At 34.9% G+C, this 12,631-nt stretch overlaps 1 protein-coding gene across 7 annotated transcripts in view; it reads left to right on the top strand.

Moving 5' to 3' along the window:
- Positions 1-12,631, top strand: part of SLC26A8 (solute carrier family 26 member 8) — a 160,680-nt gene that overhangs the window by 137,592 nt on the left and 10,457 nt on the right. For 5 of the 7 annotated variants that reach the window (XM_051996511.1, XM_051996507.1, XM_051996509.1 and 2 more), the window contains one exon: positions 13-93. The exons of the other annotated variants lie outside the window; for them this stretch is intronic. In XM_051996511.1, the coding sequence (XP_051852471.1) occupies positions 13-93 (81 nt within the window). The remainder of the gene's footprint in view (positions 1-12; positions 94-12,631) is intronic. 7 annotated transcript variants of the gene reach the window in all.

Here is a 12,631-nt window from a genome sequence, read left to right as displayed (position 1 = left end):
TCTCCTTTATAGGATGATTCTCCACTCTATAGTCCCTCTATTCATATGTATGACTCAGATTCAAGAAAGGAACTACAGACTACACCTTCCAAGGTACCCTGCTAAAAGTGAAGCTGTGGCTTTGTTCACATTGGGTCATAATATCTTGATAATTATCCACAAAAAAACCTTCAGGGTCCAATCAATAGAAATCTGGTCTTAGAGTAAGAAGGACCTGACACATAATGATTAGTTGAATTGGAGTAAGTTACTTAATTTTGTACTGTCTTCCAGCAGTTCTCTTAAGATTGATCTGCATTGGTCCTTATCAGGAATCCCCTATTCCACGAATTCTCAGTTTGGGTCAAAAAAAAAAAAAAAAGAAAAGAAAAGAAAAGAAACAAAAAAGAAAAAAAGTCCCAAGTATAAGGCATAAGGATTCTTATTAAGAAAACATAGATATTGTCAATAAAAAGTTATTTTAAAAAAAGAAAAGAAAAGAAAACATAGATAAAGCAGTTCTTTCCAAGTCTTGTCTCCTTTCCTGGAGTCTGTTTAGCTTTCTTAGAGTCCTATCTCTCTCCTTGGTTCCAAGAGCTTAAGCTGCCGCCTGCCTTCTCTGGCTTCTGAATCTCCCCAACTGAATCCTGGCTGATGCTCCAAAAGCTTCTAGTGCACTTGTCCTTCTGGCCCTGAGAACTTCTTGCTTATATGCTCCACACTGAGTATACACAGATCATTATATCACTAGAAAACCATTATTTGTTGTAGGATTAAATCAGTGCTAAACTAGATTTAACCATTGTCTCTTCAATTCCACTTACTACTTTGTTTCAAGTTCTGGCCCATAACATCTCCTTGTAAAATTAAATCTGTAATATTCTCTTCTCTGAAATATAATCATTCTCTGGGAGCAGGTTTTTTGGGGAGCTTCTAGAGGCAGCCTTAGTTTCAGTTTAGTTCAATAATCACCTCAAATGCAGCCAGGAGTTAAAAGTTCAATCCTTTATTTTCGCTTCCAAAATAGCTCAGTTAATTTTCTTAGAGGCCTGTCTCTCTCCTTGTTTCCAAGAGCTCCTGTTGCTAGTCCTTTTCCTCTGCCAGCTTCAGCCTCTAGTTCCGTATCCAAAGCCTCCAGCCAGCACAAAGGTGGAAGTTGGAATGAATCTTGACTCCTCCTCCGAGACTGGGATTGTGGGTTTCTGACTTGTGAATCTCCCAAAGTCTCTCCTAGTTGAGGCTCCTAGCTTACATATGTTCTCTAAAAGTGTGAACTCCGATGTGTGAACCAATGTGTGAACTCTCCCAGAGATGTGAACCAAGTACATAAGCATTGTCTCTATCATTCCAAGTGACTTAGCACCTTGTTTCAAGTTCTGGCCCATAACATAAGTCAATCATACTGAACCATACAAAATTAGATAACTATTGTCTCCATCAATTCTGAGTACCTTGTAAGAATCCTAACAATATGTAACACCTGTAAACTTTCTACATCCCTGAAGAAGTGGTTTGGGAATGTCTTCTCATATCCCTTCAGTTGAGGCATGATAGATCTTTATAATTTTGATACATTCATTTTTGATTTGTGTGTGTATGGTTATTCCTTGAATTTATGTTGCTGTAGTTCTTGTGTATGCTGTTCTCTTGGATCTGTTTACTTCATCAATCTATGCATTAATCTATATCTCTTTCCATGCTTCTTTGTATTTATCATATATATAATTTTTCACAGCACAGTAAAATTACATTAAACAAACATACCATAATTTGTTCAACTATTCCCAGAACATTGGACATTTACTTTATTTCCAATTCTTAGCTATCACAAAAAAAAAAGTACTATAAATATTTTGGTGTATAAGGGAACTTTCTTCTTACTGATAATTCCTTGGAATATAAACCTAATAATAAAGTGTCTGGTTCAATAGTACAATCATCTTAAGTCACTTTATTTACATAATTCCAAATGGCTTTCCAAAATGGTTATGCTTTCTCATAGCTCTGCCAACAATGTATGTGTAACATTCCACAACCATTTGAATATTGACTTGCTATTTTTATCATTTTTGCGAATTTGCAAGATGTAAGGTGAAACCCCTGGGTTGTTTTGATTTTCATTTCTCTTATTGTTAATAATTTTGAGCATTCTTTCATGTGGTTGTGAATAGTTTGCAAAATGGTTTGTTCTACTAGGGAATATTTAATAGTGCTATTACATGTGTAAATGTGTATATCTATATCTATATGCCTATATATATGATTATATATAAACATAACTTATTTCATTGCTTTTTTTACTTTATTGCATGTCATAGATATTACTTTTGTACATATTGAAGGTTATGGTGACTTTACATCAGATATGTCTTTCAGCACTATTCTTCTAATTTCATGTGGTCAGACTGTGCCTCTGTGTCACATTTTGGTAATTTTCACAATATTTCAAATGTTTTCATTATTATTATATCTGTTATAGTGATCTGTGGCTGATATTTAATGCTACTATTGTCATTGTTTTGGAGTGCTACAAACCATGACCATAAAAGATAGCCAATTTAGTGAATAAATTTGTATGCATTCTAAGCGCTTCACTGGCAAGTTTGCTTTCTTTCCCTTTCTTAGACCTCTCAATTCCCTCAACTGCATTGAAATGAGGCTAATTAATAACTCTGTAGTGACCTTTAAATGTTCAAATGAAAGGAAGAGTCAAAACTTGGAGAACATCTTTAATTTCATTTGTTTGTCTTATTTTAAGAAATTGCCAGGGCCACCCCAACCTTTAGTAACTCACCCCCACCATCAGTCAGTAGTCATTAACAAAAAGACAAGACCTTCTACCAGCAAAAGATTATCACTAGCTGAAGGTTCAGCAAGTTAGCATTGTATAGCTATACAATGTTTTTTAAATTAAGGTATATACATTTTTTAGATACAATGCTATTCCATATTTAATAGACTACATATAATACAAACATAACTTTATATGAATTGGCAAAACAAAATTTATGTGATTCATTGCAATTTTCACTTTACTATGGCAATCTGAAAGCCTTTCTTTTTTTAATTTAATAAACTTTTTTTTACATTTCTATTTTATTCTCATCCTAAAATCTAATAACCAATAAAACAGAAAAACGCTAATAACATTTGCTCAATTCTAATTTTTAAGGAATTATTTTCTTCAGTGAGCTTTTATACCTCCTTTTCTTCCTTGTTACCACAGTAACTTTCTGTGGTCAGAATTTTTTCTGTTGTTTGCTTGGGTGCTAGTCATAAATTCTGCTCTCATTCTCATTTCTCTTTTAAATCATACAGAATGCAGTAGTTCGATGTTCTCCTTAAATTCCACAAATTCCCTTTTTTTTTCTGTATGTATTTATAGATGTTTGAATTTGATGATGCTAGATCTGGAGGCCATATTTCTTCTGTTAATGTTTTTCTTGTTAATTTCTCTGGTTATATTCAAGGTCTTTGAGTTTTCTTCATTCTGAGACCTTTGGTAGTTTCAGTCTTCCTTTCACCCTTATTGCTCAGTTTTGATGGTGGTTCTTCAGAGACTTGAATCTCAAAGTATCTTAGCCTCCTTCCATGCTGAGCAATTCATGGTTCATCAGCCTATATATCTGCCTCAGGTGACTTTTGGAGGGATAAAACTATGCCCAGATAAATGCTATGCTTTTGCTTAGTGTAATGCCCCATCACCACCATATCCTGCTCACTCTGCAGTGCCAGTTCAGTGAACACTGGTGCCATGGGATTAATTGCTATTGCTTGAGTCTCCAAAGCTTGAGGAGTAAGTTGATTGAGTTCAGGTTTATCAAAATGTTCTGCCCCTTTCCTTCTTACTCCACTCTCCATAGCAGTCTTTTCCAGCATAGAAGTCTGTCTTTGTTGCCCAATTAATCTTCTGTAGCCTAGAGCAGCTCTCCATATTTTTGGAAAGAGGGAAGAGGAGGCCAGAGGTTGGAGGTTGTATTTTCTTGCAAGTCTGTGGGTTTTGAACATAAAGTCAGATGGAAACACATTTGATATCAGTTTTCTATATGATATACTGCAGAGTCCAAACAGGTCCCTACTGGACTCAGCAAATGGAAACTTGATTTTTCTTGTGCAGCAGCATGACAAATGTGGAAATATGTTGAAAAGAATTGTACATGTTTAACTTATATTGAATTCCTTGCTGTGAGTGGGGAGGGAGAAAAGTTTGGAACACAAGGTCTGCAAGGGTGAATATTGAAAACTATCTTTGCATGTATTTTTAAAAAGCTATTATTAAGAAAAAAGGTACTTAGAAGAGAAGGTTATCTTTCACAGGTATGTGCAAGATATATAAAAAACAAGATTAATGCACCTACGATGAGAGATGAATGGGAAAAAATCTTTGTATCAAATTTCTCAGGTAGGGTTTGTTATCTAAGATATATAAATAACCAATCTATATGTAATATGACTTTTATAATACATATATATATAAATTATTACATATGCCTACTCATATATATGAGGTATTTTCAATAGATAAGTTGTTAGAGGATGTGAACAGTTTTCAAAAGGATTACACACTATTTGCAACCATATGAAAGAATGCTCCAAATTATTCATTACACGCAGCAAATTGGCAAAGATGACATAACATGGGAATGGTTACTACCAGAGGGATTGTATGAAGATAGCCACAGTAGTGAGTTTTTAGTGGAATTGTAAATCAGTATGACCATGCTGGAAAGTAATTTGGAATTATGCAAATAAGGTGATTACAATGTTTATACCTTCTCTTCTAAGTATCTTTTTTCTTAATAATAGCTTTTAAAAATACATGCAAAGATAGTTTTCAATATGAACAATTGAACCTGTACATATATTTTGTGCATTTGGTAATTATTTGGAATGGGATTCTCTTTTCTATTATTGCCTCTTAAATTATGTTTATTATCATATAGAATTGTTAGAGTTTTTGTAGGTTTATTTTATAGGTTGTAGCCTATAGAGATAATTTTAACTTCTTTGTATCTCTTTACATCTTTAATTTCTTTTTAGTCATATTTCTATTGTTAGCATTTTCATAACTAAAATGATCATCAGTTATCTTCTACTATATTTATTGGGAAAGTGTCTTGGGGATCCCCATGATATTAAAAAAAAAGGTTTCTATATATTGATACTTCAAAGAGTTTTTAGTTAATGTTGTTCTTTGTCTTTTTCCACATCTATTGAGATAACATATGGCTTGGAATGTTTTTGTTTTTAAAAGTGATTTATTACCTTTCCCCAGATTATACTACCTTGTGAACAATTACAGATTTTCCTCTGCTCCCTAGAAATGTAGGAGCTTCCTTGGTTGTAAAAAATCTCTATGACTGCTCTCTCCCTGAAATTGGAACTAAGATCTCTGCTCCATTGTGGCTAATCACAAGAAGTCTTTTCTACCTTGGAATTGCAACCCAGAACTTCATATGAGCAGTAGTGTTGCAAATCAGCACCAGCTGCACCCAGTGCCAGCAGAGGGTCCTCTGTGATCTTTTTCTTCCCACTTGTCTAATACCCTTTCTGTCTCTGGGCTGAATGCTCCAGCTACTGTTATGCCTCTCCAGAATTTGATTTAATATTTTAAAGTTATTTGGAAGGAAATGTTGGAAAAAATTTGCTTGGATTCCTGCCTCTGTTTCCCTTGTCTCTGCTTTCTATGTTTTTGTTTTTAGCTGTTTCTGTAAGCAGTAGATTATGATTTTTTCATTTTTTATCCAATTTGTCATTGTCATTGCATTTTTAAAATTCACTTACATGCAAATTTGAGTGACAATTAGATTTATATCTTCTTTATTCTGAATTAGGATATTTTTCTTATTTCTCTTACTGTATAGAAACAGTACTTTTTCTCTTCAGTTATTTTCTTTAATCTACTTTAAGGCAACCCTATCACCATAAACTCTCTTTTATTCATCCATAGGTTTCCCCTCCCATCTCAATTTGTCACAATTTCCCTAGTTTTTTTTTTACTTTTGTTAAACTTAATTAGTACTTTTTCTTCTTGTTTTCATCTAGTTATATAACTTTCCCCTTTTCCCTCTTACTCTGTTAGTTGCTTTTTCATATTCTGCCCCTTTATTCTAAAAAGCATTTTATTCTCTCATTTTCTTTCTTTCTTTTTTTTAATAACTTTTTATTGATAGAACCCATGCCAGGGTAATTTTTTACAGCATTATCCCTTGCACTCACTTCTGTTCCGATCCCCTCCCTCCCTCCACCCCCTCCCCCAGATGGCAAACAGTCCTTTACATGTTGAATAGGTTACAGTATATCCTAGATATAATTTATGTGTGCAGAACCGAACAGTTTTCTTGTTGCACAGGGAGAATTGAATTCAGAAGGTATAAATAACCCGGGAAGAAAAATAAAAATGCAAGCAGTTTATATTCATTTCCCAGTGTTCTTTCTTTGGGTGTAGCTGCTTCTGTCCATCTTTGATCAATTGAAACTGAATTAGCTCTCTTTATTGAAGAGATCCACTTCCATCAGAATACATCCTCAAACAGTATCATTGTTGAGGTATATAATGATCTCCTGGTTCTGCTCATTTCACTTAGCATCAGTTCATGTAAGTCTCGCCAGTCCTCTCTGTATTCATCCTGCTGGTCATTCCTTACAGAACAAAAATATTCCATAACGTTCATATACCACAATTTACTCAACCATTCTCCAATTGATGGGCATCCATTCATTTTCCAGCTTCTAGCCACTACAAACAGGGCTGCCACAAACATTCTTGCACATACAGGTCCCTTTCCCTTCTTTAGTATTTCTTTGGGGTATAAGCCCAGTAGAAACACTGCTGGATCAAAGGGCATGCACAGTTTGATAACTTTTTGGGCATAGTTCCAAATTGCTCTCCAGAATGGCTGGATGTGTTCACAATTCCACCAACAATGTATCATCTCATTTTCTTTTTAAAATGTTCTTCTTTTTCTCTCTTCAGACTTTTATCCCTTGATTTATGCTTCTAATATCTCTTTATTCCTTCTTTAGTCTCTCTGCTTATTATAGAATTAAATTATCTGAGATTCCTATTTTGAGTTCCCTTTTCTAAAAAGTTTCTGTACTATTGTCTTACAGATTTTTCTGTTGCCCTTCTTTTTTCTGTTGTGACTCACTTTTAATTAATTCATGCAAGAGATAGAAATGATATTCCGTGGTAGAAATTTTCTCATGTTCCTCATTACTTCATTACCACCTGTTAAACTCTCCTTGACCATTTTTTCTCATTTGCTGTGAAATCTTTCTGGGTCCATGCCCTCCCACACTTCTTCCTCAGGAGCTCTGATTCCTCCAAGGCAAGGTGTTATTTATGAAGGCATAACACTCTCAGAGATAATGGTATCTCTTCAAATCACTGAAGATTTTACCACATGGCAACATTCCCATCTTCTATTATAGAATATCAACCAGTTCATCATGGGAATGTTCTACAGTGGGAACTCTTCCCACCACTGCTTTTTCTTTATCTTAGTTCTCACCCCCCCTTTTTTTTTTGCCACTTCACCCATTTTTCTATAGGCCTCTTCAACCTAAGAGAATACAGAAGTTATTTTCTATGTGCCTTAGAGTTTGCAGCATAGAAATTTTCCTCTGATCATGATTTATGGATTCTTTCAATTGGCACTTTATTTTCTTGTGTTCAGAAATTCTGGCAAGTTTTCATGTTATTTCTTATATTATAGTTTTGAGGATTTTGTGGGGTTTTTTACTTATTGTGTTCTTTTGAAGTCAATATATCTTGATTGAATGGAGATCATGTTTTCGTTTACTGTTGTTGCTTGTTGCTTCTCTTCTTCCAGATTGTCTTTTACCTTGACGTGTTTGCATTCCAAATCAATTGATCTCTTTTTTGTGTGTGTGCTGCCAATTATTTCTACTATATAGGCTCTAAAATCTGCTTTTGAATTTCTTATTTCTTTCCCTTGAACCATCAGAAACGTCTTGCTCTTGTTATATGTTTTCTTTCTTTAAAAAAAATAAATAAATATGCATATTTAATTTTTTTTTAAATATGCTTTCCTGGGGGCAGCTACGTGGCTCAATGATTAGAGCATCAGCCCTAAACTCAAGAGGACCTGAGACACAACACTTACTAGCTGTATGATCCTGGTCAGGTCACTTAACTCCAATGGCCTTAGCCAAAAAAAAAATGCTTTTCTTTTTTTTTTTAATAAATAAATAAAATGTGCTTTTCTCTATCCAAAGGGTCCTCTACCTTATTAGGATTTAATTCATTTTCCTTTGTCTTGCAATATTTTTTCAGAGACGTTTGGATTTATTTAGATCATTTATTTAGAGGCATAAGCATATTCCATTCTGTTATTAATATCTTCCCTTTTAGTTTATATGTGCTCAAAATATTTACTGAAGCCTTCTTCTTCCTAAGATCTTCAGTAATTTCAGTCTTTTTTTTTTCTTTATATTCCCCTTTCACTCACTTTCTGACTGCATCTCCATTGATAGTGATTTCCATATTGCTTAACTTCAGAGGTGGCTCAGTCTCTTCCCAAATTGAGGAACTCTTTTTTTTTTCTTTTTTTTTTTTAATTTTTATTTAATAATTACTTTATATTGACACTCGTTTCTGTTCCGATTTTTTTTTCCCCTCCCTCCCTCCACCCCCTCCCCTAGATGGCAAGCAGTCCTTTATATGTTGGATATGTTGCAGTATATCCTAGATACAATATATGTTTGCAGAACCGAACAGTTCTCTTGTTGGATAGAGAGAATTGGATTCAGAAGGTATAAATAACCCGGGAAGAAAAACAAAAATGCAGATAGTTCACATTCGTTTCCCAGTGTTCTTTCTTTGGGTGTAGCTGCTTTTGTCCGTCATTTATCAATTGAAACTCAGGTCTCTTTGTCAAAGAAATCCACTTCCATCAAAATATGTCCTCATACAATATCGTTGTCGAAGTGTACAATGATCTCCTGGTTCTGCTCATTTCACTTAGCATCAGTTCATGTAAGTCTCGCCAGTCCTCTCTGTATTCATCCTGCTGGTCATTTCTTACAGAACAATAATATTCCATAACATTCATATACCACAATTTACCCAGCCATTCTCCAATTGATGGGCATCCATTCATTTTCCAGTTTCTAGCCACTACAAACAGGGCTGCTACAAACATTTTGGCACATACAGGTCCCTTTCCCTTCTTTAGTATTTCTTTGGGATATAAGCCCAATAGAAACACTGCTGGATCAAAGGGTATGCACAGTTTGATAATTTTTTGGGCATAATTCCAAATTGCTCTCCAGAATGGTTGGATTCGTTCACAACTCCACCAACAATGCATTAGTGTCCCAGTTTTCCCGCATCCCCTCCAAATCGAAGAACTCTTTTTACCAGCTTTGGTCTCTGTCCTAAATGACTTCTGGGGAGATAGAGCTGGTCTCTGTCTGATATCAGGTCTCTTTTCTTCAAGTCTAGTGGAACCAAATGCAGGCACCCTCCAGTTACCTCTGTTCCTTAGTTCTCTGATCTATCACAGAGCACTGTCATCCAAATCTGAACAAGATTCTACTTTCCTATATCTCTGCCACATTGGAGAGGTTGGGGAATGGAGTTGGGGAAGCGGATGGGAGTACTGCAAGAAGAAGGAATAGACAGAAAATTAAAGTTTGTTTTATCAAAGAATAATGATGTGTGAATATGCTAGCTGAGGCAGCAGAAGCAATAAAGAATTTTCTCTGTCTCTCTGGGTCCATGCCCTCCCACATTTCTTCCTCAGGAGCTCTGGAGTAACAAGTTCAGGAGTAATAAGCCCATTGTGCAGGCTTACAGCAGGTTGGTAGAGGAGGAGGTAATAAGGGAGAATTTAAGTGATTAGAAATTAGCTTTCTTTGATATTAATTCATCAATCCATTAACCTTGTTAAGGATATATATATCTTAACCTGGAGACAGCTGAAATTGGTTTACCTCATGTTTATAATTTTTATTTTGGCAAAATTTGAAAGGTCATGAGAATTAAAGAAAATATGTAGTCCTCTATTTTGTTCATCCTGTGACCCAAAAGTAACCAAATATAAAATCTGATGAGAGAAACTGGCCCTTTCTTTAGCTGTTCCTATTAACTAGAGAATCTACCCTGAGACCTGGTTTTGGTACCTTACCTACTTGGTCCTCAGTTCATAGCCCCACCTATCAAAGCCACTGAAGTGTCCATGGTAGTAATGATACAGTCTTAAGAGTCCATGAAACTAGTCAGGGTCAAGTTCTACAAGATATTAACAAAATAAGCTTATCAGGTAGCAGAAGAAGGTAACCGTGAAGCCTATTCTGTGGCCAGGAGCCACTACTAGGCTAGCTATTCCATTTAAATACAAGGGAGAAGTCACCAAGTGAGAGAGTATAAAGAGTTAAAAGAAGAAGGTAAAAAAGACCCTTGGAAGATAGCTCCAGGTTAAAATTTTAAATGTTATCTATTACAGGCATTTATTATCTCTCTGAAAAAAAAGAAAATCCTCATAACAAATATTCAAAGTCCAGCAAAACAAATTACCACTTTGCCACATTCAAAAAATGTCTTATTCTGCAACTTTAGTACTCTCAAATTGTGATGACCTCATCAGCTCTCTTGGTTTAATTATCATCTCTTTGCATCTCTTTGTAACTTCTATATGTATGTATCTAGCCCTGGGATATATAGCATAAAATATATATATGTGTGTATGTGTGTGTGTGTATGTGTATATATATAAATGTGTATGTGCACTCTCTATAGTTCCAAAATTGAATCAGTAATTGCCTGTTGAGCATTTCAAATTGGATGTGCCATATTGATTTAGAACTGGAGTCCAAAAAGCAACTCTTAATCTTTCCTGTCAACTTCATCTCTCTTTCAAACTTTCTATTTTTGTCAAAGGGCTATCTTTATGGACTCTCAGATTAAAAACTTGGACATTTTTCTTGATCTCTCACTCACATTCACTCTACATACATTCAGTTTCCAAATCTTGTCATTTCTGTCTTCACCATATCATCAAAATTCTTCTTGCCATTCACACAACCTTAATTTCAGCCTTCATCACTTCTCACCTGATTCATTGCAAAAAACAAACAAACAAACAAACAAACAAACAAAACTAATTCATTCTCCACTGCTTCCAATGTGATTTTCCAGAAGTGCAATTCATTTTTATGCCAAATAAATTCCAATAACTCCCCCTGTTGCCTCCATAAACAAATATAAATTTCTCTTGCTTTTAGAGTCCTTCATAATCTGGTTCCAACCTATCTTTCAAGCATCATTATATTCTATAATATATTATATCCCATATATTATATATATATATAATATATAATATATTATATTCTATATTCTATACTCCCCTTCCCACTCCACTTCATACAATTCAGCTAAATTGGCCTTCTTGCTGTTTCCTCACACACAAAACTCCATGTCCTTTCTCTGTGTTTTCACACTAACTATTCACTCATTCTGTCACCTCTGCCTCCCAGAATCTTATTTCTTTCATGATATAACTCAAGTACCACCTTCCTCATGAAGCCTTCCCTGATTCCTAATGTTCCCACTTTTCCTTCCCTTCCAAAATTACCTTGAATTTATTTAGCATATAGTCTAAATATACTTGATTTATGGGAAATTAGTCAATAAGATTATAATGTTGACTGGAGAAGAAAACAGACCTATGATCCCTATCCTTGAGGAACTCATTTCCTTGTGGGGAAATAACATGTAACTTTGTAGAGATCAGATCTATTCAGTTTAAATGGAAGATAACTCAGAGGGAAATCAGCAATAATAGAGAAGATAAGGTAAAACTTCTTACAGAAAGAGGGATTTGAGCCAAGTCTTAAAAGAAAGCAGGAAAGACCAAGAGGTAGAGATGAGGAAGAGCATTCCAAATTTGGGAGACAGTCAATTTAAAAAGATTCAAAAATCAAGAAATGTAGTGTTGTGTGCAAGATATTTAAGCAAATCAGCTGATGAGTCTGGATAATAGAATGAAGGAAAGTATAAGAAATTATGGAAAAATAGGAAGGGACCAGGTGTTTAAGAACTTCAAAGTCCAAAAGAAGAATTTGTTTGAAAGCAAAGGGAGTCATTCTGTCAATATAAAGTAATTATTAAATAAAATTAAAAAAAAAGAAAGTAAAGGGAGTCATACCCTTTGATCCAGCAGTGTTTCTACTGGGCTTATACCCCAAAGAGATACTAAAGAAGGGAAAGGGACCTGTATGTGCAAGAATGTTTGTGGCAGCCCTGTTTGTAGTGGCTAGAAGCTGGAAAATTAATGGATGCCCATCAATTGGAGAATGGTTGAGTAAATTGTGGTATATGAACGTTATGGAATATTATTGTTCTGTAAGAAATGACCAGCAGGATGAATACAGAGAGGACTGGCGAGACTTACATGAACTGATGCTAAGTGAAATGAGCAGAACCAGGAGATCATTATATACCTCAACAATGATACTGTTTGAGGATGTATTCTGATGGAAATGGATCTCTTCGATAGAGAGAGCTAATTCAGTTTCAATTGATCAAGGATGGACAGAAGCAGCTACATCCAAAGAAAGAACACTGGGAAATGAATATAAACTGCTTGCATTTTTGTTTTTCTTCCCGGGTTATTTATACCTTCTG

This window comes from Antechinus flavipes, chromosome 4 (genome assembly GCF_016432865.1).
Source record: "Antechinus flavipes isolate AdamAnt ecotype Samford, QLD, Australia chromosome 4, AdamAnt_v2, whole genome shotgun sequence".
In the NCBI taxonomy this organism is placed as follows: domain Eukaryota; kingdom Metazoa; phylum Chordata; class Mammalia; order Dasyuromorphia; family Dasyuridae; genus Antechinus; species Antechinus flavipes.
Note: the sequence above shows the minus strand (reverse complement) of the source record. Positions and strands in the feature narration are given on the sequence as shown.